The sequence below is a fragment of the Mustela putorius genome, unplaced genomic scaffold (assembly GCF_011764305.1).
Source record: "Mustela putorius furo isolate JIRA1106 unplaced genomic scaffold, ASM1176430v1.1 tig00000929_pilon_pilon_pilon, whole genome shotgun sequence".
Classification (NCBI taxonomy): Eukaryota; Metazoa; Chordata; class Mammalia; order Carnivora; family Mustelidae; genus Mustela; species Mustela putorius.
The window spans coordinates 1,751,545-1,775,271 of NW_025421520.1; the positions used below are offsets into that span (position 1 = coordinate 1,751,545).

Sequence of the window (23,727 nt, forward strand, 5' to 3'; positions counted from 1 at the left end):
AACAGATGTTCTTTTTGTGGGGGTGGCAGAAGCTGAAATGAAGGTTTTTCATGAGGTTGCATTCCTTATTGGAGGCTTTGGGAAATAATTTACTTCCAGGATCGTTCAGGTTATTGGCTGAATTTGGTTCGTTGTGGTTTTAAGACTGAAGCCCATTTCCTTGCCAGGTGCTGGTCTTTGCTCTAGAGGCTGCCCACCTCTTATGTTTTTCATTTGACCCCCTCTAGCAAAAGTGGGTTGAGTTCCTCTCTAATATACCCTTCTGCTGCTTCTCTCTGACTTCAGCTGGGGAACGTTCTCTGTTTTTAAAGGTTATTTGGGTAGGTTTCACCCACGTGGCTAATCTAAGATGATCTCTCTGTCAACCTATGTTAAGGTCCATGACCTTAATAATTATATCTGCGGGGACGCCTGGGTGGCTCAGTTGGTTAAGCAGCTGCCTTCGGCTCAGGTCATGATCCCAGCGTCCTGGGATCGAGTCCCGCATCGGGCTCCTTGCTCGGCGGGGGGCCTGCTTCTCCCTCTGCCTCTGCCTGCCTTTCTGTCCGCCTGTGCTTGCTCTCTCTCCCTCTCTCTCTGACAAATAAAAAAAAAAAAAAAAAAAAAAGAAATAATTATATCTGTGGTCTTTTTGGCATTGAATAATGGTCCTCTTTCCTGCCTACCCATTTCCCCCCATTCAGGTCTACCTAGAACCTCAGAATGTGGCCTTATTTGGAAATAATGTCTTTGAAGATGTAATTAGTTAAGATAAGGTCACATGGGCTTAGGGTAGGCCCTAATTTAATTACTAGTATCCTTAAAAGAAGATAAAACGAAGACACAGACACACCTGAAAAAGGCCATGTGAAGACAGAGGTAGATTTGGAGAGATACATCTGTAAGAACTAGGAATGCAGCTACCAGAAGAGATAAGGAAGGATTCTTGCCTAGAACCTTCAGAAGGGATATGGCCCTACTGATACCGTGATTTTGGACTTAGAGCCTCCAAAACTGTGAAAGAACAAATTTCTGTTGTTGGAAGCCATCCAATTTGCTGTACCTTGTTAGTGCAACCCTAGAAAACTAATATATCATGTAATGTAACATATTCACAGATTCTAGGGATTAAGATGTGGACATCTTTGGGGGTTCACTCTGCCTACCTGGAGTCCACACCGGAGTACAAAGCAGGGCCTCCCTGCTCATTAGGGTGCCTGCTTCTCCCTCTCCTCTCTCTCAAACAAATAAAATTAAAAAAAAAAAAGATAACTGGCTGCTTAAAAAATAGTAACAATGTATTGTGATTTTATAGCATACACAGGTAAAATGCATGACAACAATAGCACAAAGGCAGAAGGAAAGAAATGAAAATACACTATTGGAAGGTTATTATGCTGTACATGAGTATTATATCACTTAAAAGATTATGATTAGTTAAGGTGTATGTGATAAACCTGCACATAACCCTAAAATAGTTAATGAAGAGGTATAGTCAATAAGCAACTGTAAAAAATAAAATGGAATCATAAAAATTAATCCAAAGGAGTACAGAAAAAGAAGAAAACGGGACAGTAAATGAGACAAAAAGAAAATAAAGAGCAAATCAACAGACTTAAACCTGATCATATCAGTAAACATCAGTGGTGGTTTAAACATTCCGATTAAAAAATCGAGATTGGGGGCACCTGGTAGGCTCAGTCAGAAGAGCATGTAACTCTTGATCTTGGGGTTGGGAGTTTGAGCCCCATTTTGGGTGTAGAGATTACTTAAAAATAAATAAATAAACTTTTTAAAAAAGGCAGAGATTATCAGATTAAATAAAAAGGAGGACTCAAGTATAGGGGGGCCTACAGTAAACTCATTTTAAATATACAGATACAAATGTGTTTAGAGCAATAGCAGAAAAAAGGTATGCCATGCTAATCCTAATAAGAAGAAAGCTGGAGTAGGTATATTATTATTAGAAAAGGGTATCGGTTTTGCTAGGCATAAATAAGATCATTTCATAATGATGAAGGACTTGATTCATCAAAACTTAATAAACATTTATCTACCTAGTAAGTAGCTATTAAATACATGAAGCAAAAACTTCGAGAAATCAATTAAATTAGATACAAATTAGAGTAAGTAAAAAATACAAATTAGAGTAAGAAAACTTAACAAAATCACAGTTCTATTCAGATTTACCAATATCTTCTTTTTAATAATTGATGGAACAAATTAAGAAAATTAACAAGATAGACGATTTGAATAACATTCTTAACTAACTTGACCTAATTTATTTATTTATGTTTTCAGATTTTATTTATTTATTTGACAGAGAGAGCCACAGCAAGAGAAGGAATACAAGCAGGGGGAGCAGCAAGCAGAGGGAGAGGGAGAAGCAGGGTTCCTCCTGAGCAGGGAGCCTGATGTGGGGCTTAATCCCAGGACCCTGGGACTATGACATGAGTCCAAGGCATTCACTTGGCAACTGAGCCACCCAGGTGACCCCAATTTGGCCTACTTTGTATTTATAGACCACTCTGCCCAACGCCAGTAGAATATACATTCTTTTAGTCTACTAGGTACATAAGAGAGACCATATTCTGTGCCATAAAATAAATCTCAATTTTTTTTTATTTTTAAATTTTTATATAAACATAAAATGTATTATTAGCCCCAGGGGTACAGGTCTGTGAATCACCAGGTTTACACATTTCACAGCACTCACCATAGCACATACCTTCCCCAATGTCCATAACCCCACCACCCTCTCCCGACCCCCCAACCCCACAAAACCCTTTGTTTTGTGTAAATCTCAATTCTTTTAGAAGAATTTAAGACATATAAGATATGTCTTTTAATGAAATTAAATGGGAAACCAGTGGCAGAAACATACTTAGAAGATCCCTCAATTATTTGGTAACTAAATAACTAATAAGCCAAAGAAGAAATTAGAAGGGGAATTTGAAAGTACTTTGAACTAAATGAAAACAAAAATAAAACATTTGAAAATTTATAGCACTAAAATGTCCATTTTAGAAAAGAAAAAGTTTCTTAAATCAGTGCCCATAATTCCTACCTTAAGAAAACAGGAAGAGGAGAGCAAATGAATACCAAATTAAGAAGACTGGAAATAAAAAAAAGATAAGATGAAAAATCAGTGAAATAGAAAACAGAAAATACAGAGAAAGTGAGAAGATCAATAAAATTAATAAAGCTGCAGTCAGGTTGATTAGCAAAAAAAAAGAGATGACACCAATTACTAATAAGAGGAATGAAAGAGGTGACATCATTATGGATTCTACAGGTATTGAAAGGATAATTAGTGCACATTGTGAACACCTTTATGTCAATACAGCACCTTAGAGAAATGGGAAAATTTGGAAGGCAAAAACTACTGAAGTCTCACAAATGTAGAAATTTTACAAATGTTCTTACAAATAAAACTGTAGGCCAAGAAAAATTCACTCTCAGTTCTATTAAATATTTAAGGAAGAAGCAATACCAGTTCTACACAGACTCTTTTAGAAAATTGGAAGTGAAGGAATACTTCCTAATTCATGGTGCCTAGCATTACCTTGTTCCCAGAACCAGACAGACATTACAAGAAAAGAGAGTTATGCATAAATTCTAAGCAAAATTTAGCAAATCAAATATAGCAATATATAAAAAGAATAATACATTATAATTTTTGACAAATCAATGAATGTTACTACTATATTCAAACCCTAAAAAAGAAAAGTCACCATAATACATGCAGAAATATCAGAAGAAAAATTCAACATCCATTCTTGATAAAAATCTGTCAGCAAATTAGGCATGAAAGGGAATTTCTTCAACCTAATAAAGAGCATCTGTAAAAACCCTATAGGTAACATTATGCTTAATGAAAGACTTTTCCCTGGGAATAGAAACAAGGTAAAGATGTCCCCTCACCACTTCTATCCAACATTGTTCTGGTGATTTTTAGAAAATAAAGAACATTAAGGTTGGAAAGGAAAAAGTGAAACTGTATCTACTAACGGATGATTTGGTTGTCTATATGGAAATTGTGGTAGAGTCTATTATTAAGAAGCTCTTAGAACCAGTTAATGAATTTGCAAGGTTGCAGGATACACAATAAATGTACAAAACTCAACTGTATTTCTGTATACTTGCAATGAATAAATGGACATTGATTTAAAAAAAAAAAGCAATGCCACTTGTATATAGTAGCATCAGAAACATGTTATACTTAGGGATGTGAGGGACCTATATACTATATAGTATAAAACACTGCTGATAAAAAATAAAGAATGCCACAATAAATGGAGAGATATACCATGTTCATGGATAAAAAGACAATGTTAAGATGTCAGTTTTCTCCAGATTGGTCTACCAATTTAATGCAGTCTCATTGAAAATCCCAGAAGGGTCCCCCCCCCCTTTTTTGGTAGAAATTGAAAAGCTGATCTGAAATTGAGATGGGAATTCAAAGGACTTAGCATAGCCAAAACAACTTTGAAAGCAAACAAAATTGGAAGACTTACTACCCAACTCAAAACCTTAAATTTTAAGGCCATGTAATCATGATGGTGTGGTATCAGCATAAAGCTATATAGATTGACTCAATGGAATAGAGAATCCAGGAATATATCTACACATATACTGTCCATTTACTTTCAGTGAAGGTGCAAAGGCACTTTGGCAGAAAAAGAGTATTCTTTTCTACAAATGGTGTTGGAGCAATTGGATAGTCATAGGGAAAAAAAATGAACTTCAGTCCATACCAGGCACCAAATACAAAAGGCGACTCAAAGGGATCATAGATATAAATGTAGATCTTAAAACTGTAGCCCTTGTTGAAGGAAACATAGGAGAAAGTATTAGTGTTACTGGAATAGACCGTAATTTCTTGGGAAAGATGATCTGTAAAAGAAAAAATTGGTAAATTGGACTTTGTCAAAATCAAGAAATTTTGTTCTTTGGAAGATACTTGTTAAAAAGGTAGATGAAAAGACAATCTACAGATGGGGAGAAAATATCTGCTAATTATATACCTGATGAAGGACTTGTATTCAGCATATGTAAAAAACTTGCCAAACTCAACAGTAAGTAAACAAACGTCTAATGAAACAATGGGCAACAGACTTGAAGGGATTTTTCACCAAAGAATATACATATGGGTGGCAGACAAGTTCATGAAGATGTTCATGTTATTTTTTATTGATTTAGGGAAATGCAAATTTAAACAGTAAAGAGATACCACTATATACCTGTTAGAATGGCTGAAACGGAAAAGACTCCTCGTACCATATTTTGGTTAAAACAAAGGTTTTGTTCATTCCTCTGTCTCTTGTGCTTGGAACACTGCCTTCTAAATAGGGGCTTTGAAAGAACACTTCTTGCCCATTTTCCAAAGCACTGAGTGATAAGTGCATGTGATAGATTGAATTTATACTTAGTATAATTTTGTCTTTAACTCTTGATTTTTTAAGTATTACAGGTATTATTTTGAAAATCGTTTTTAAATTTGAGAGTTTTACCTATAAAAGGTGTAAGAAGTTTGGCCAAACATAATCCCAAAGATAGACTTAGTCTTCTTTTCCTAAATCTATTTATTATCATTTTAGTAGCTCTTTATTGTGGTTTTATAAGAGTACAGAATGTGCCAAAAGGTGATATGAACTTGTCTGCCTTTCTTATATTTTCCTTCCCACTTAGAATTGCTTACTTAACCTTCTATGATATAGTGATTTTTAAAAATCCCAGGAGTTAACTCTGCCACTGGCAGACTCTACAACCTTGGCTAAGTTATATAACCAGCCTATGCCTCTGTCTTGTTGGGGGATTCCTGTGAGGAATACACGAGTTCATATAATACTGGTAAATCACTCGGAATAGTGCTTGGCACAGAAGGACCCAAGAAGTGCTAATTATTACTTTTAGTGTTTTTAGTAGGCTTAAATTAAATATTTATTTGTTTTTATTAACATATAATGTATTATTTGCCCCAGGGGTACAGGTCTGTGGATCATCAGGCTTACATAATCCACAGCACTCACCATAGCGCATACGTTCCCCAATGTCTATAAGCCAGCCACCCTGTCCCTCCCCCCAACAACCCTCGGTTTGTTTTCTGAGATTGAGTCTCTCACGGTTTGTCTCCCTCTCCCATCCCATCTTGTTTCATTTTCCCACCCACGATGCCCCCGCCCTGCCTCTCAAATTCCTCATATCAGGGAGATATATAATTGTCTATCTCTGATTGACTTATTTTGCTTGGGCTTAAATTAAATAATACTGTGCATGTAAAATGTCTAGTAGAGTATCTGGCATTTATTAAGTGCTCAATTCATGCTAGTGGCTCTAATTTAAATATTCAGATGCCAGTATATCTAAAGAGACTCTGTCTTGGATCTCTGCATTTGTCATATCTTTAGTGAATTTGTTTTAGGGCATGGAGAAAAATATTTCTAGTTTATACATTGGTTTTCCCTAATAGGTACAAGCTACAAAGTTACAGAAATTTGGATGTGTAATTATTTTCTCATTTGTAAGTTTAGGTGATTTGTTAGGCACTGTCTTCAAGTTTATGTTTATTTTTATTATTAAAAAGTATAGCTCTTTGACTAATATCATAATTTAGCATAGTAATTTTTTTTTGAGAAGGCCTGTCTCTAATCTTTTTATTCTTTTTTTGCTACCTCCCTATAGGCTTGTGGAATCTTGCTTCTCTCTTTTCCAACCTTTGTTTATTCGTGTTGATGCCCTTTGCCTTTTTCTTTCTGGAATCAGAAGGTTTTGCTGGCCTGAAAAAGGTAAGTGAATCATATTTTGGAATTAAATTTTTCAAAAGAAGTATATGTCACTCATGTTGAACTAGTAAAAACAGGCTTGAACAACCATTTGAAATATAAAACGTTTAATTAGTAATAATGACATCTTATTAATATTAATCATGTTGACAATAATATTAATACTATTGCATATTGAATGATTTTGTTCCATAGGGAGGAAGTCATCTTTTGACCTTTGAAGGTTTTAATAGTACCTGTAAACTTGGAGTATTTGTAGAGAAGAAAGCTGATAAGATAGCCGTTCTTCCTTTTGTAGGCTCTCTTGCATTTAGTGTAAAGTATGACATGAAATTCTCAAAATATTAAACCATATTTTGATGTACAAGTTATTTTGTATCTCGTATTTTCAGGAGAGTAGCATATTATAAAATCAAACATGCCCTGTAGATAGTCAGATTCTCAAGATACTGTGAGTTACTGATCCTAGTGAATGTGAGAGGTTAAAAGTGAGCCTAATAGGAGACTTTGCAAGAGCATCTTAAACAATCAGTCCAGACTGTATCAGTGGTAATAACTTCATCTGTCTTTGAAAATAACATTTTAAAGTGAAACAAACGATGTTCCTGTTTATGGCTTGTTGGGGGTCTTTGCTATAACCATATAGCAATGGTTAACCATATAACCATATGGAATATAATACAAAGATCTAAATAGTTAATACTTTTTGGCAAAAATGAGGTCCGAGTTACAGTTTATTTATGGACACATTACACCTTTTTAGTTGTTAGTTCTATTTGTATTGTGCTATGTGAAGTGAAGGTATGCCTGTGTGTCTTACTGTTGAACAATACTCTAATGCCAGCTCAATACCTGTGGCAAGGGAAGCTGTAAACTGAATTTTTATGACTTTTTATTTCATATAACTTTTTGTAGGTACTTAGCAATGAAATTGTTTAGTCTCACATTTTGCAAGTCTTCTGATTTTAAACCTTAAGTACATCCTTTTGTTGAAGGATGCCAGGAAAGAGTCACTGAGAGGTGATGGGGTATTGTTTTAGCGGATGTACCTTCTTGCTTTCTAGATAGTACTCCATACTTGAATAGTTTGAACCTGAAAAGCAGAGTTGATTTCATATATAATAAGTGTCCTGAGATCAGAATGGATGGTTGTATTTGATAGTCAGACCTGACATTGAGAAAACTGGCTTTGATGTGCTGGAATTGTTTTTTATCATGGTTTATCTGAATTATTTAAATCATCTGTATAATGTGAAAGAATTGTGTAGTTTCAGTTTAAAAAGCTCTTTGCTTAAGACTTCTTGAAGAAATTATAGGAGTTTTGCTGAATGGGATGTAGTGCAGACCTTCCTTTTATAAGGAGAAAACTGAGGTCCAAATATATTAGCTGTCATTAAGTTGTCTAAGGGCCACATATGTACAATTCCAGAACGGGCACTAAAACCTCGTGGTTATAACCACCCCAGAGCAGTTGATCTTCACATGTCAACGCTGGAGTTTATGGAGGCTGCCCAAGTGGGTGAGGCGGCCAAGGACAAGCGGGGCCGGGGCAGAAAGGCCCGCTCTCTGGCGGCCTCGCAGGGGAAGGAGCAAAGGAGGCGCTGAGCAGGGCCTGTGGGAAAGCAGGGGAGCAAAGGCGTGGGGTTTTGTGGAGGCCAGAAGACAGGGTTTCTGGAAGAATGGGATGTAAAGTACTGTGTTCAAGAGGGCTGGAAAGAATGAACACCAAGAAGTGACAGCATAGGAGACACTTGAGAAAGTGATTTCTGTATAATTTTAGAGCCAAAGCTTTTGATGGATATTCATTCATTCAACAGAGTTTTACGAAGCACCTACTAGGAAGTAATTATGCTACTATAGGACCTTGCTGGGACAGAAATGAAAAGCCAGGGCTCCTGCCTTCCAGAGATAGGAGAAAGAGCTGCAATCAAATGGGATGTGGTGTGATGAACTTTATGCAGCCCGCTGTGATGGGAGGCACTGGAAGGAGTCAAGTCTTGATTTGCATAGGAAACTGGGGAGGCTTCACGGGAGGGGTCCCCCTGCACTTGAGCTAAGACTTGAAGGAATGAGGGCGCCTGGGTGGCTCAGTGGGTTAAGCTGCTGCCTTCGGCTCAGGTCATGATCTCAGGGTCCTGGGGTCGAGTCCCGCATCGGGCTCTCTGCTCAGCAGGGAGCCTGCTTCCTCCTCTCTCTCTCTCTCTGCCTGCCTCTCTGCCTACTTGTGATCTCTTTCTGTCAAATAAATAAATAAAATCTTTAAAAAAAAAAAAGACTTGAAGGAATGAATAGGCTTTTGCCGGAGGGAGCGTGGCATTCCAGGCTTGAGTAAAGGCATAGATTCTGCCTGGATTGAGGGAATGGCTGGCACTTAGCTATAGAACAGAATTGGTCAGAGATCAGGGTTCATGGAATGTTGTTGGGGTCACATCTGGGAGGCCTTGAATGCTCTGCCAGTTAGTTTGGATTTTGTGCTATAGATAACAGGGAGTTGGCAAAAGATTTTTGAAAAAGATTTTTGCAACTACTGTTTTATATAAGTATAGAGATAAATACACATGTCGGAGTTTAAACATATGTCACTAAGGGAAGGGAGTACACGTACCAGACAATGTGAAACGCTGTTTTCTAGAGATAGCACCGTACTGAATCAATCACACACCTACTCCCGTTAAACAGAGTGTTGCAACATATGTCGGCAACGATGCTGTGTTGATGTTTGCTTTAAATATGCAAATTGTTCTTTCGTCCTGTCTCCACCTCGTGTGTAATCTTACCAAGTACAAAAACAATTGGTAAAGCTCAGTGTTAGCTCTATTTTCATATTTGAAAGTAGAATACATGCTGCCTCTACCTAATTTATACTCTTTACAAAATTCTAGTTTTTAGTTAAAGAGGTTATTTTTTAGAAAAACAGTTTGTAATGTGGACAGACTCCTTGTCTCCAAATTGGTTTCCGCCCTTGTTGTGAACAAACCAACTAGAAGAAGGTCTTGGCTACATTTACTGGAACAGAATTACCATCTCTAGAATAAAAAAAAACCTGACAGAAACCCCAGTGATATGTCACTGTTCTCTTGTTCCCCCGTGGAGACTAAGGTCCAAGGGGAGAAGCAGCTTGAGGAGGGACACCAGAAGGTAACTGAAGATACTTCACACCTACAATTGTGCAGCCTTCTTTCCTCTCTTTTTTTTTTTACATCTAGTCTGTCCATACACTCTTAAAACAGTGTTCTTTTCTAAGCACATCTTTGACTATGTTGGTCTCCTCTGAATCCTTCAAGATCACCAGCTCCATTTCACGATCTCAGAGAGGACTTATGTGTTCGAGGTATAGTCAGCTTGTCCAGGCCAGGCGGTTCGCCAGCTCAGCAAAGGATTGAAAGGGGGGCAAGGAGACAGCTGGCGAGAGTTGGTTACCGCTTGTCTGACTTGTCACTTGTCATTGGACAACGATTGGGAGTTGTAGGAACCAAATGAAAGAACTTGGTCTTTAAAGCTTTCAGAGGAGGGAAGGGAAACTGGGGCTGTAGCCTGGAGGCGGAAGAGGCAGAAGGGTTCTGCTCTTTGTGCACGGAGAAGGGGCCTGTGGCAGACAGATGGGAGGGATGGGTGCTAACGGGCCAAAATTTGCCCTTTGAGTCTCACGGCCTGGGCTAGTTTTTTCATCTGGACCTCACGTTTTCTTTCTGTAAAATGGGTATAGCAATGATTGTTACCTTACTGTATTATTTAAAGGATTAAATGAGAGGACAATATTCATGTAAAAGACATAGCCCAGGATATGTTAGCTATTAGTGCCATCATTCTAGAGCTTAATGCACTTCGCCAGTAAATGTTCTATGGGATCACCAGAAAGCAACTGAATACAGTACAGTCAGTTCTTAATTATTCACATATTATCTTGGGCTATTTTAAGGTTACAGATTATTTTTCCCATTTTGAAATGTCATGGACTGAAGCAAAATCACCTTGAAGATAAGGTGCATTCTAGACCCTGTTAGAATTGTTTGGAAAGCTTTAAGATTAAGGTAATCATGACATATAATTGTAAAAATTTATGTTTTTCAGTTTTAAAATCAATTATTTGAAAGCTGCAAGGGTTATTAACATTGCTTGGTTAAGTCTTAATGTGTAAAGTATATGTTTAAGCCTTTCATTGTTTTCCTAATATATGATCCTAGGAGTTGACTTGTGTAGATTTTACATCATGTTTGTTAAGATCTGTAGTTCTTTACACAATATTGTAGACTGGATCCCAGACTTTAATTGTTGACTCATTGAAGTGAATGCATCACAGTCATTGACATGTTTTACTTAGCTGGCTAGCAAGAGTATATTCCTTTGTGTATATCCTTTTTATTTTTTTTTTAATTATTATTATTTTTTTATTTCTTTTCAGCGTAACAGTATTCATTGTTTTGCACCACACCCAGTGCTCCATGCCATCCGTGCCCTCCATAATACCCACCACCTGGTACCCCGACCTCCCACCCACCCGCCCCTTCAAACCCCTCAGATTGTTTTTCAGAGTCCATAGTGTCTCATGGTTCACCTCCCCTTCCAATTTCCCTCAGCTCCCTTCTCCTCTCTATCTCCCCTTGTCCTCCATGCTATTTGTTATGCTCCACAAATAAGTGTATATCCTTTAAAGCTCTTTGCTCATTGGCTTTAGACATATCTAGTTCTGAAGGGCTATTGAAGAGGGCTTAGAAAACACTTCTAATTGGTAAATTCAGCACAATGATTTGAGTAATGACAAACTTGAAATATGGTTAAGTTAAATTTCTCTTTTATTCCTTTGACCACCCTCCCGGCGCTGTTTTACTATGTCTAAGTCTGGTGGGGTCCCTAAATGGCTCATGGCTCCACCATACTCTCATTGAGTCCCCCGGGCAATCGATTTTAAAACAGCCCCTTGCATATTGTGCCGAGACGCGGAAATTGGCCACTAGCCATGGGCGGATGCAGAGCTTGAATTGAAAATCAAATTAAGCAGAATTCTCTACTTAGTTTTTAATTAAACCACTATGTTAATTCAAACAGGACATTTTAGGCCTGGGGGGTTGGCCATGTCCTTTTAAGGGCCTTAAACAAGCCTTTCTTCTCTCTCCTTGCCATTGCGCATGTTTCTATTTTATCAGGACCATCTCCTCACTGTTCCCATTCTTGATATTCCTCGGGTAGGGGATGGAGATGCGTTTGATAAAGCAAGACAGTTTTTAAGTAAGAACTGAGCTTAGAACTCTTATTGTTAGTGCTTAACTATTTATCACATTTAGATTATTTTGTAGTTACCTCTGTGTATTGCGTCCAGCTTTATATATGTTCACGTGTGTTTGAACCCAATCCCAGGCTTGCATCTTAATGTTTGTTTCAGTTCTGATAAGAAGGTTATATCTGCTGGGTGTTGTGTTTTGTGGTGGAGATGCTTTCTCCTCTTTTTTTTAATCTTGGTTACTCCAAGAGTACCAGGGTATCGGGGTACCAGGGTATCGGGGCCGACAGCATTGCTGTTCCTGTCACACCTCGAATCAGCTGTGTGGTTTTCTCTTCCCATTCTGCCTCAGAGAGACCTCTAGATTATGTGGGATGATGTCAGAAGATGTTTGCTGATTGCTTTGTAAACTCTGAAAATCTAACCTCTGGCCAGAGATGAAGTAGGAGTTAGGAATATATTTATTTCATATTATATTTTAACATCTTGCTTTGAGTTCAGATGTTATGAGGCAGAAATTCAACAATTTAATGGAAGTGAAAAAATATAATCAATGGCAGATTAATTCACAAAGCAAAGATGTTTCTGGGAGTAATTTTATATTGTGCCTCACCTTAATGCCTATCTTTGATTTGAAGTCTTGGCATAAAATTTAACATAAGCGACAGCAACATCCTGACCAATTATCCAAGCTATCCAGACATCCCCAAATGTCCAGAACATAGCACACGGTCTGTAGGATTAAGAGGTTAACTCCTATAACTTCAAACGAAGTGCTTGATAATAAAAGCAAAAAGTACAGAATTTGAGGTAACTTCCTTTCTTAATTAATTAGACTGACCAGGTGGAAGCGAAGAGCCCGGTGCTGGTGCTGGGAAGGCCTATAAAGCTGAGCACTGTGACAGCACAATGGAGGAGGAACAGAGATTGTTTTAATATGTTTCTATCCTGTGTCACAGTGTGAAATTGTCCTGGTTTATGTCCCTTTTGGCAAACTTACATAAAAGTGACCTTGTACTGTATTTTATGACCAGACGACTTTTTCCCCCCAGTGGCTAATTTGTATCAGGCCTGCATCTGAAAGAGACACAGAAATGAGTAGGAAGTCCAGCTCGGTCTCAGGGAGCTTTCATTGCATCCTTTCATTATTTTTGCTCGTTTTGGCCACTGATCATCCATAAATTGTTGGACATGATGAATAAGGAAGTGCTGCTTAGTGTTAGCGGCACATGCGCGTATTTGGCCTGGTTTTTGTGGGTGAGAGGAAATCACGTACAAGAAGGAAAACTCCTGCTGGGAGACTTGCAAGGAAGTTTACCTTGGGTGCGTTTTGATCTTGGTGTTTATTACAGAAAACGGAGTCCTATCTCACTAACTATTGTTATGTGTTAATTTGATTTTCCCAACACCTTCAAGAATAAAAATCATTCGGCAATTTATTAATAGAATTCCTCTGTTTTCTCTTGGGAGCCTTCCCTGTTTTCCATAGAAACAACATGGATAAAGATGATTATTTTTAAAACATTTCATTCTGGCAGTGTTGATATTCTCAGGGTTCTTTTCGGAATTGTCAGTCTACTGTAAAAGGCGTGATTGTAGTGATTCATTGAAGCTTGCCATGTGAGATCTTAGAGAAAGATGTATAAAAGTATTACTTTGAGGAAAAGAAAACATTTGTTTCATGTAAAATTATTTGAGTTTATAAAGATTTTGAGTTAAAAATCATTTAGTTCATGAAATGATCTTAATTTTGTCACTTTTTTAGTACAATTGCATATTGGAGGGAACTAAATTATAATTTCAGTAACAGTAACTGTTACTGTTAAATAGCAGCTGTGTTTCTAAAAGATATCACTGGTACCCGTATACTTCGAGATGGTAGGAGCGTTGAATTGGACTGTTGTATAGCACTTTCATTTTTCTGTCTATCTATCAAAAAATGAGAGATTTCTCCCCTAACGCCAAATGTTCTCTTTCTTTGCATAATAGTATAGTGGATAAATTGTGAGCTTTGGCATTTAGACTGTCTGACTTAAAGCCTGACTCTTCTCCTTACTAACGCAGGGCTACAGGCATGTGTCTCAGTGTCTGTGTCTGTAAAATGGGCTGTCGGTACTCCCTGCGGGGTTGCCCAGGATCTTGTTGGTCTCGCCTACCAGGAGCCGCCACTTATGAGTAGGTGCTTAAATGTATGGGCTACGTGGCAGTTGATAATGAAACGTCAGGAAGATTTGTGTAGGATCATTTTTTACCTGCGATAGCAAAGCTACATATAAGAAATGATAGTGGAGTTGACATAGTCAGCTTTATTTATTTCCTTTTTGGAATAGGAACTGCTTTATATTGTAACAGTGTAAGTCGTAAAAACATAGGTATTGTGTTTAATAGGTAACTAAACTTCAAACTTTATTTTATATGATGATTAAATTATTAACTAAAGTCTCACAATTTGGGGCTCTTTGTTAAATGAGAAAGAATTTTAGTATGGAGGGAATAAAAAATAATCAGGTTCAGATTTTAAAGTAATTAAACTCTAATTAAATTGGCCCTACTATGCCCAACATTCATGAAACAACTTTATGGAAATAATCATTGTCAATTAGAGTCTTTTTTCCAAAACTTTTCTTGAGGGGGACTTGAAAACTATCTACCCTTGGTTGGAATTTATTTGAAAGTAAAATTGATGTCTAATTTCATGCTGACTAGAATGAAATTGCTTACCTGGTTACGGCACGTTATGGCACATGCTCACAGGTCCACAGTGAGGCTGGAGTTTGGACTATTAAAATCTTCTGTTTGGTGTTTAAAGATATTTATTTGTCTATAAAATAATTTATTCAGCATTATGAAATGTTAATCTTAAGATCTCTATGAAATATTTCCCAGTATATAGTTGAAACTTGGTATATTACTTTACCAACCCATTTATTTGGCCTGTTCCTTTGAGAAATAAATGTTGCATAATCAGATAAAGGCAATTGGCTTGTTCGATGGTTTTGACATTAGGAAATACTTGAAGTTGTGGTATACCTACTTTTCTTTAAAACTGAAGTTATTAGCAGTTACAGTACTTAAAAATTTATTGGTTTGCACAGCTGGTAAGCAAAGTAGTTCTTATCTAGAAAGGCAAGTTCTTACTGTTTTGGAATAATTGACTTTTTTTTTTTTTTAAAGATTTTATTTATTTATTTGACAGAGAGAAATTACAAGTACACTGAGAGGCAGGCAGAGAGAGAGAGAAGGAAGCAGGCTCCCTGCTGAGCAGAGAGCCCGATGCGGGACTCGATCCCAGGACCCTGAGATCATGACCTGAGCCGAAGGCAGCGGCTTCACCCACTGAGCCACCCAGGCGCCCCTGGAATAATTGACTTTTAAAGCACTGAATTGTCAGAAATATGGATACACACACACACATATATATATTCTTTTTATTCTTTTTTTAACTTATTATTCTTTTTATTCTTAATCTAAAAATAAGATCAGTAGGCAAAAACTGAAAAAATAAGGCTGTATCAACAGAAGAAAAAGTTAGAATGAAGTACCGAAATGACTAATTCATAGAAAACATTTCCTATTATCTTTTTTAGAACACAGAGAAGAAATTTGAAGTTGTTTAGAATGCTAGATTTAACTACTTGTATACTTTCATATTTTAGTTGGGATTACTTGATATTTAATGTTTCTCTTTACACATTAATTAATGAATATTAATTTTTATTATAAGCATTTGATTTTTAAAACAGACATGGGAAGGGCTTAAAAGTTTTTTAAAGCTTTTTTGAGTTATCAAAAAGGTTTTTCTGATCTCTTGATAATTTTTGTTTCCTTCTTAAGTGCCCAGAATTGAATTATACTTCTGTTTTTTTTTTAGAAGAGATATAATAAAGTACTTTACATTGTAATAAGAACCTAGTGCATTAGATAACTTAAAAACTATGAATAATTTCTGAATAAGTGTTCTGAATGTTCTACTCTTCTCTATGGCATTACCTTAGTTCAGGCTTCATCATTTTTTACTTGGATTATATAAACCATTGTCCTGCTGTCTTTTCTGCTTCCAGTTTCCTTCCTGTACAGTGGAACCTCCATGCTGTCTTCCAGCATTGTTTTCTTTCTTTTAAAAAGATTTTTTCTTTATTTATCTGACAGAGATCATAAGTAGGCAGAGAGGCAGGCAGGCAGAGAGAGAGGAGGAAGCAGGCTCCCTGCAGAGCAGAGAGCCCGATGTGGGGCTCGATCCCAGGACCCTGGGATCATGACCTGAGCTGAAGGCAGAGGCTCAACCCACTGAGCCACCCAGGCGCCCCCAGCATTGTTTTCTTAATGATATCTTGTAACTCACCATGAAATCTTTTGATAGTTTTTAACGGCCAACAAAATGAAGCCTAACATCTGTAACACTGTATCTGCAACTCTGGAGATTGGCTCACATCTGTCCTTTAGGCCGGTTTTTCAGGAGGCTCCCCTGTTCCCCAAGCTGTTTCCCACTGAACTCCTCGCCTTGCGCAGCCCTTTCTAGGTGCTTCCATGGCTTTCTGTCTCCTTGGGCAGTTCTGCTGGGAAGCCCTCATATCACTTCCTGGTGGACTCGGTCTGCAAGTGCTACTACCTCCTGGGGCTCCTTAAGTCTTTCCAGTGGGGCTGCTTTGTGGTGAGCTGCTTCCTCCTCCTGCAGTAGGGATTATAGTTCTGTTGGGGTTGTTTGTAGGTGTGTCTTTTTCCCTTATTTACCATGGTCTTCCCAGATATATATACTTAGCCTATTGCAGACAAAGTTTTTACAGAGGAAAAATGAAGTCCCATTGATTTTTCAGAGGAAGGATCTAAAAATGCATCAATGCTCCCCTTTCCGGAGGGGGCTGGTTATAGGTTTCTGCATGGTTATCATGCAGGTATGTTATTTTTAGAATCATTTTAGAAGCACAACACAAAAGACATGAGAGTTTGCATTGTTTTGGTACAGTTTAGGCTTTTAGTCCAGAACCTCCAGGTTAAATTATAATGAGGCTCTTCATTAATGGAGTGAGTCTTTACAGAATCGTTACCATCCTTGGCTTGGTTTACAAAACCCTATCTCCCCACCCTTATTCTTGTTCTTTAGCTGGCAGTTGGGAATGAGCCCCACAGTCACCACCGTGTTTGCCTCTTAGGTAAGCCTGGTGGTTCCCGGTCTCTTGCTGTGCTGGAGCCTGACTGCAGCCTGCTTGGCCGGATGTTGACCGCCTGCCAGGGGGTGAGCATCTTGCTTTTCCTGGCCGTGCCCTTCAAGGGCCATGTGTTCAGCGGCTGAGCTTTCCTCTGCCCACAGTGCTCCATTCCCAGCTTTCTTCTTGGCCTGGCCTGTCAGTGCCCGACTTGCATGTCTCCTGGGTTGGAGTGTCTTAGAAGCAGGAAGACAGATGCTGATGTTTACTAGCATGATAGAAATTGTTGATAGAAAATTGTGACAGAAATTGATGAAAAGTCAAAGTAAACCTTGAAAATAGTGTTAATACTCTTAACCTAATATCTTATGTGCCACATCTCATTCTTACATAGAATAGGCCCTCTCATCTTTTTTCCCTGCTGCCAGATTATTACTGAAGGTTCATGCTTGCTTTGTGTTTTATTGTTTTTAAACTGCTTTCATGTATTTAATTTGATCTGTTAAATATCTTGAGAAGTTACCAAGGCAAATTTTATTGCATGTTTCTTTTTTTTTCTTTTTTAAAGATTTTATTTATTTATTTGACAGACAGACATCACAAGTGGGCAGAGAGGCAGTCAGAGAGAGGAAGGGAAGCAGGCTCCCTGCTGAGCAGAGAGCCCGATGCGGGGCTCAATCTCAGGACCCCGAGATCATGACCTGAGCCAAAAGCAGAGGCTTTAACCCACTGAGCCACCCAGGTGCTCCTGTTATTGCATGTTTCTTATAGAGAATGTCTTGAAGCCCAAGTTTTCTTGGCAAACTTCAAGGACATAATCCATGCAGAACTACTGCTAGACTCTGCGGAGTGTTTTTTGCCAGTGTTAATACTTACTAATCAAATAGTTCTCAAACCTTCTAGAGATTAGGAAGGGTTACTGCAGTGCAATTCTAAAAAGATACCTCTTACTATTTCTATTTTTAAAAAAATCAATAAATTTATGTATTTTTCCTTAAAACACTTCGAGAGCTTGTGAATATGTATTTGGTGGGATTGTCAGGTTTTGGTGGAGATTCAGGGCGTGTGCTCGTGGTTCCAAGACTTCACTGGCGGGTCGCTCAGGTGAACCTCACAAACCACAGTGGCGGTTTTGAGCATCGTGTGTTTTCTTTTCTAAAAATTCTTAATCATTTAGTGCTATAATGAATGATTATTTAAATACCATGAATCTAAGGGGCACTGAGGTTTAAGTGCAATGTGGATAAAGAGCATAAAACTAATGATGAGAAAAATCATGATTCTGCAGACCTACCCCGTAAATCCTCACCGGGTTGTGGTAAAGGTATTTGCCTCATTAAAAATTCTGTACTGCACATTAAGATGGCCCTGGAACTTCAAAATTAATGCTAACCAGAGGAAATGGAATAATAATTTTATCTAATTTGGCTTTTTATGTATTAAAAATAGACGACTTGAGCCTGGAGTGTTATTTATTGAGAAACATTTGCAAAGAACTGCCTGAAATATTTTCTTACTTAAATATGTAGAAATAAAATATGAAGGTTATAAAAGATAGTTTTTTAAAAAATTCAAGATATTAGAGTTTAAAAAATATTATAAGATGTAATGCATAGAGAAATTTTAGTCTATATATTTTATATATAGGACTTTGTTTGGATCTAATTATATGATGTTTGATGTCAACTCATGAATTTTCTAACGCTGTTAAATAGAAGCAAGCCAAAAATTTAACTGTATAACCAATCCCTCTATAATTAAATGCATAGATAAGTTCCAGGAAAGCAGGAAAATCTCCAAAGACCAAACCGAACAGGTAGCACAACACCTGGATGGTGTTGAGTAAGTAGGTGATGTCAGTGAGTGAGTAGGTGATGCCTTGGCTGTGTTGGTCAGGACAGCGAGGTCGTTATTACTTGGTGACGGAGAGTCACAGGTGCATAGAGGTGAGGAGATGGAACTGAGGCCCCGGTGAAGGCCTTTAGCAGAGGGGCCTCCTCATTTAACACACTCACACACATACTCACACACACTTACACACACACACACTTACACACTCACACACTTTGCCCACTGATAGGGGAAGACTGTACTGTCAGCCTTCGTTCTGGGCAGAAGTCTCCCCTGAGAGTTCCTCCACAGACCTTTACCTCCTAGGGGTTGGGGTTCAGTATTTAATAACTGCTGGGAAACCCCAAGATAAGAAATTAGCATAAAAGTTGTTTCAAAGCATTATGTATCACTTTGTCATTTTAACTTAATGTATGATATTTCTAAATAAATTTTAGTTAAAAATGGCTTATATAAACGTATAATTAAAGTTGGCTTTAGAAAATTTATTTAATATAATTCAAGATTCATAATCCATATATGTTTTTGACCTGGTCCTATTTAACTGTGACATGTGCTCTTTAATTGCCTTTAAATTAATTGTGTGATTCAGGACTTGACAATAAATATTACATAAACAGGCCTAAATAAAACCTGGTTTCATTTTGTCCTAGCTTTTTGTACACTTTGAAATTACATTCTTTCTTAGTAATTTGATATTGGTTTGTGTTATCATCCCTCAAAGCCAAGAATGAATAATGTAGACTTTTTTATTTTAGCTACCCTTTTCTGTGAGTTTTTACAATGATCTAATACTTTAATCTATGTAGTTAATTTTGTGAGGTGATTAAAAGAATGAATCTGAATTAATTTTTCTCTGTATTATTCAGTTCTAAGGCAATTTATATAAGAATATTACTCTTATCTATTATTTTTAAATACTTTACTGTGTTCTGATTTTCCTGTATTTCTTATCTATAATTTTTGTACTTTTTAAATAAAAGATTTTATTTATTTATTTGAGAGAGAGAGAATAAGAGTGAGCAAGCATGAGAGGAGGAAGGTCAGCAGGAGAAGCAGACCCCTGCTGAGCAGGGAGCCCAGTGCAGACTCTCTGGGGGCTCCAGAATGGTGACCTGAGCTGAAGGCAGTCGCTCAACCAACTGAGCCACCCAGGAGCCCAGGAATTTTTGACTAGAAGCTTATGGCTCTTAGTACTTATTTCCCCCTTTGTTAGTCTATAATTTCTCCGTAGATTTAATACCATCTACTTTCTATCATTTAGGGATTTCTTAACATTATTAGTCTACTGATGGCAGTCTTATCTTCTAGCATAATTCGTTCAGTGAGTTACTCTATGCTTGGTGTTGTTGCAGCTGCTAGGAATGGTGCAGATTCATTGATTGGTTATTTGTTATATATTTTTCCTGTCTCCCGTGATGATCGATCATCTTGAACCAATCTCCCTGATTCCTCTTTTCTCTCTACCTGTTGATTTTACTGGCCCTTTATCTGAAATACATTATTAATTTGCTAATTGTTAATTTGGGGACATTCTTTGGCCTTTTTCCAGATTGGGAGGTTTTGTGGTCTCTGCTTGAAATGGCTCTGATTTTGTCAGCAAATATGGAGGCCCAGTCTTTCCTTTTGGCCTTTCCTCTTTAGCTTTCTAAACGTTTTAGCCACTCATGGCCTTACTGTTCAAAGAAGATCTTTTCCAGTCTGATGTTCATAAATCCTCAAGATTCCAGGACGATTTCTACAAATGTACACATCCTTCCTGAATGCATCTGTATTGTAGGATCCTGAATGTTTACTTTTCCTGTGTCTTATTGGGCTTGCATGAAGCATACTCATGAGGCTGGTGATTTTGTTGGATTATCCTGTGTATCTTGACTTCTGTTGTTTTTTCATTAATATTTTAGTTTTAATTTTAAAAATTTCATAGGAAGCCAATTAATCTGACATTACACTTTATATCATTCCAAATTACCTGTCAATATTTGTATTTGGAGTACTATGTAATTATAATTAGTTTGTACATATATTTTATATCCTTTTTACTTTAATAATTTATTTTGCATACATAAATTTTCTGGTGCCAGGAGCAGTTGTTCAAGACTTGGAGATGGGCAAAGGAGATGCTGGGTGTTCTGTCAGTGGAGTCCTAGGCTTTGTAGAAGACCGTGGTGATGTGTACCTTTGCTTGATTTTCTATTGACTTGGCTATTTTACATCTCTTTAGGGTTAGAGCTAACTTGTAGGAAAGTAAGAGCAATGAAAAAGAGTTTGTCTGATAGAATTGATTTCTTTTCTATATAAAAGATAGCTCCAAGCATTTTATTATGTTGTCCCATAGGATACTATCTAGTTTTGCATCTATTGGCAAATTGATTTTATCATTTCCAGTTATCTGAGTATATCTGTGTTTTTCAAATTCTTCTTTGACCTGGTCTTAACAAAAATTCAAACCATCTGGCTCTGCTGGTAAAGGATGTGAGGAACAGAAAGGACCAGGGTACTCAGAGGGGAGCTGCACTTAGCAAGCAGCTGTAATACTTACTGTAGGCTGACATAGAAAATGGGGGTTCTGGTGGCAGAGTGCCCAGTAAATCCTTACAAGTGTCCACCAAGATACAGGCTACTGAGACCATCACTCAGAACCAGATCCTGCCTATCTAAGATCTACTTTCTAGATTCACTTAGTAGTTCTGCTGTCACCAGAGTCAGGAGGTGATAAAGAGAACCAGGAGGGAAAAAACTCTTTAAATATAAAGATGAGTAGGAATTCAGAAAATGACCTGACATCTGGGAAAAGCCAACACTGTGAGGGTTACCAGATTCAATGTATTGCTCAGAATAAATCGACAAAGAAAAGATTTCAGGGAGATTTAAAAATATTTGCTCTAGCATTTCAGACACTTTTTGGCAGAGGAAATTAAGCATATCTTATTCTCAATATTGCCAGAAATGAAAGTTCTACAGTCATTCTGGTTTTTAAAAAATCAAGTCCAGACAGTTTGTAGGATATTTTTACCAGACGTCAAAGAATAGATAACTTCAGTTTCATACGGATTTGTTCAGAGATTTGAAGATGGAACGCTCACAGTTTTATGGGGCTGATAGAATCTTGATACTGAAAGTAGACAAGGGTTGTGTAAGAAAAGATCACTATAGGCCATTTTTATTTGTGAATACTTGTGAATCAAAAAATATTAAGCTGAATTCAGCCATGTATGCAAAAAATCATCATCAAAGAAAATTTTATTTCAGGTATGCAAGATTGGCTTTACATTAGAAAATCTATGGCACTATAATTCATATTAGGAAAGTAAATGAGAAAAAAATAATTCGAGTGCCTCCAAAGAGACACAAAACACATTTAGCAAAATCAATAACCCATTCATGATTAAAAAGCAAACTAAGAATTTGAGCAAACGTTTTTAACTTGATAATGGATATATATCTACTCTAAGTCCGTAACTGGCATTGTACCTAATAGTAAAATGTAGAAAGTATTTACTTTAAAATTGAGATGCCATCTGAAATCCTTTATTTCTAATAATAACGCTGTTATGGATTTACTAGTACTACAGTTAGACAAGAAAAGAAAAAACTGAAAGGTTAACAAAATATTAACAGATGATATTGTCTGTTGAAAAACCCCATAGAATCTAAGAATAAATTATTACTTCAAATAAGAAATTTTTTTTTTTAAGATTTTATTTATTTATTTGACAGACAGAGATCACAAGTAGGCAGAGAGGCAGGCAGAGAGAGAGGAGGAAGCAGGCTCCCTGCTGAGCAGAGAGCCCGATGCGGGACTCCATCCCAGGACCCTGGGATCATGACCTGAGCCGAAGGCAGCGGCTCAACCCACTGAGCCACCCAGGCGTCCCTCAAATAAGAAAATTTATCAAGGAACCTGGATATAAGATTGACATAGAAAAATTAATATAGATTAAAATAGAAAACTAATAAATAACAACAAAGAAAATCTAATTAAAAATTTTTATAGTAGCAATATAGCATAAGGCATTTTGAAATAAATCATACAAATGATATGTAGAATCTTTATGGAAATAATATATGGAAACAAAAAATCTCATTGAAAGATGATACAGGAGACTTAAATAATGGATAGGTTATTCTGTGTTTAGGCTTTCTTTATATGGGTAAGAATAACAGTTCTCAAATTATTTTTTAGAATCAGTGCAATTCTAAAGAAAATTCCAACTGGTTATCGTGAAGAATGTGATAAGCAGATAGTACAATTCTTATGGAGGAGCAGAGAGCCAAGAATGGCCAAAGCGGTTTTGAAGAACATGGTGATGGGACTTACTCTACCAAATAAAAAAGGGTCAGAGGACTGGGATAGATGTGTCTCCAGAGAAAACATGTATGTGGCCAATAAGCACATGAAAGACCTCCATAGTACCAGTTTTGGGGGAAATGTAAATTAAAACCACAGGGAGGTATTTCTCCCCATGCATTAGGCTGGCGGCTAACAACAACTGCAAAACCCCCCAAACAAGAACACGTATTGGTAAGGATGTAGCAAGATTGAGACGCATGAACACTGTTGATGGGAAGGTAAGGCTGTATAGACGCTGTGGAAAACAGTGTGGTGGTTGCTCACGAAATTGAAATAGGATTACTGTTTATGAGCCAGCAGTTCCTCCTCTGGGTATATGCACAGAAGAATTGAAAGTGAGAACTCCACAGATACTCATGTATCCATTTATAAAAGTGTTTATTCAGGTTCTAGTTG

General features: G+C 37.3%; 1 protein-coding gene across 8 annotated transcripts in view; it reads left to right on the top strand.

The window, feature by feature from the left end:
- LMBR1 (limb development membrane protein 1) overlaps positions 1-23,727 on the top strand; it is a 163,685-nt gene that overhangs the window by 59,517 nt on the left and 80,441 nt on the right. For all 8 annotated transcript variants that reach the window (XM_045086287.1, XM_045086285.1, XM_045086288.1 and 5 more), the window contains one exon: positions 6,664-6,767. In XM_045086287.1, the coding sequence (XP_044942222.1) occupies positions 6,664-6,767 (104 nt within the window). The remainder of the gene's footprint in view (positions 1-6,663; positions 6,768-23,727) is intronic.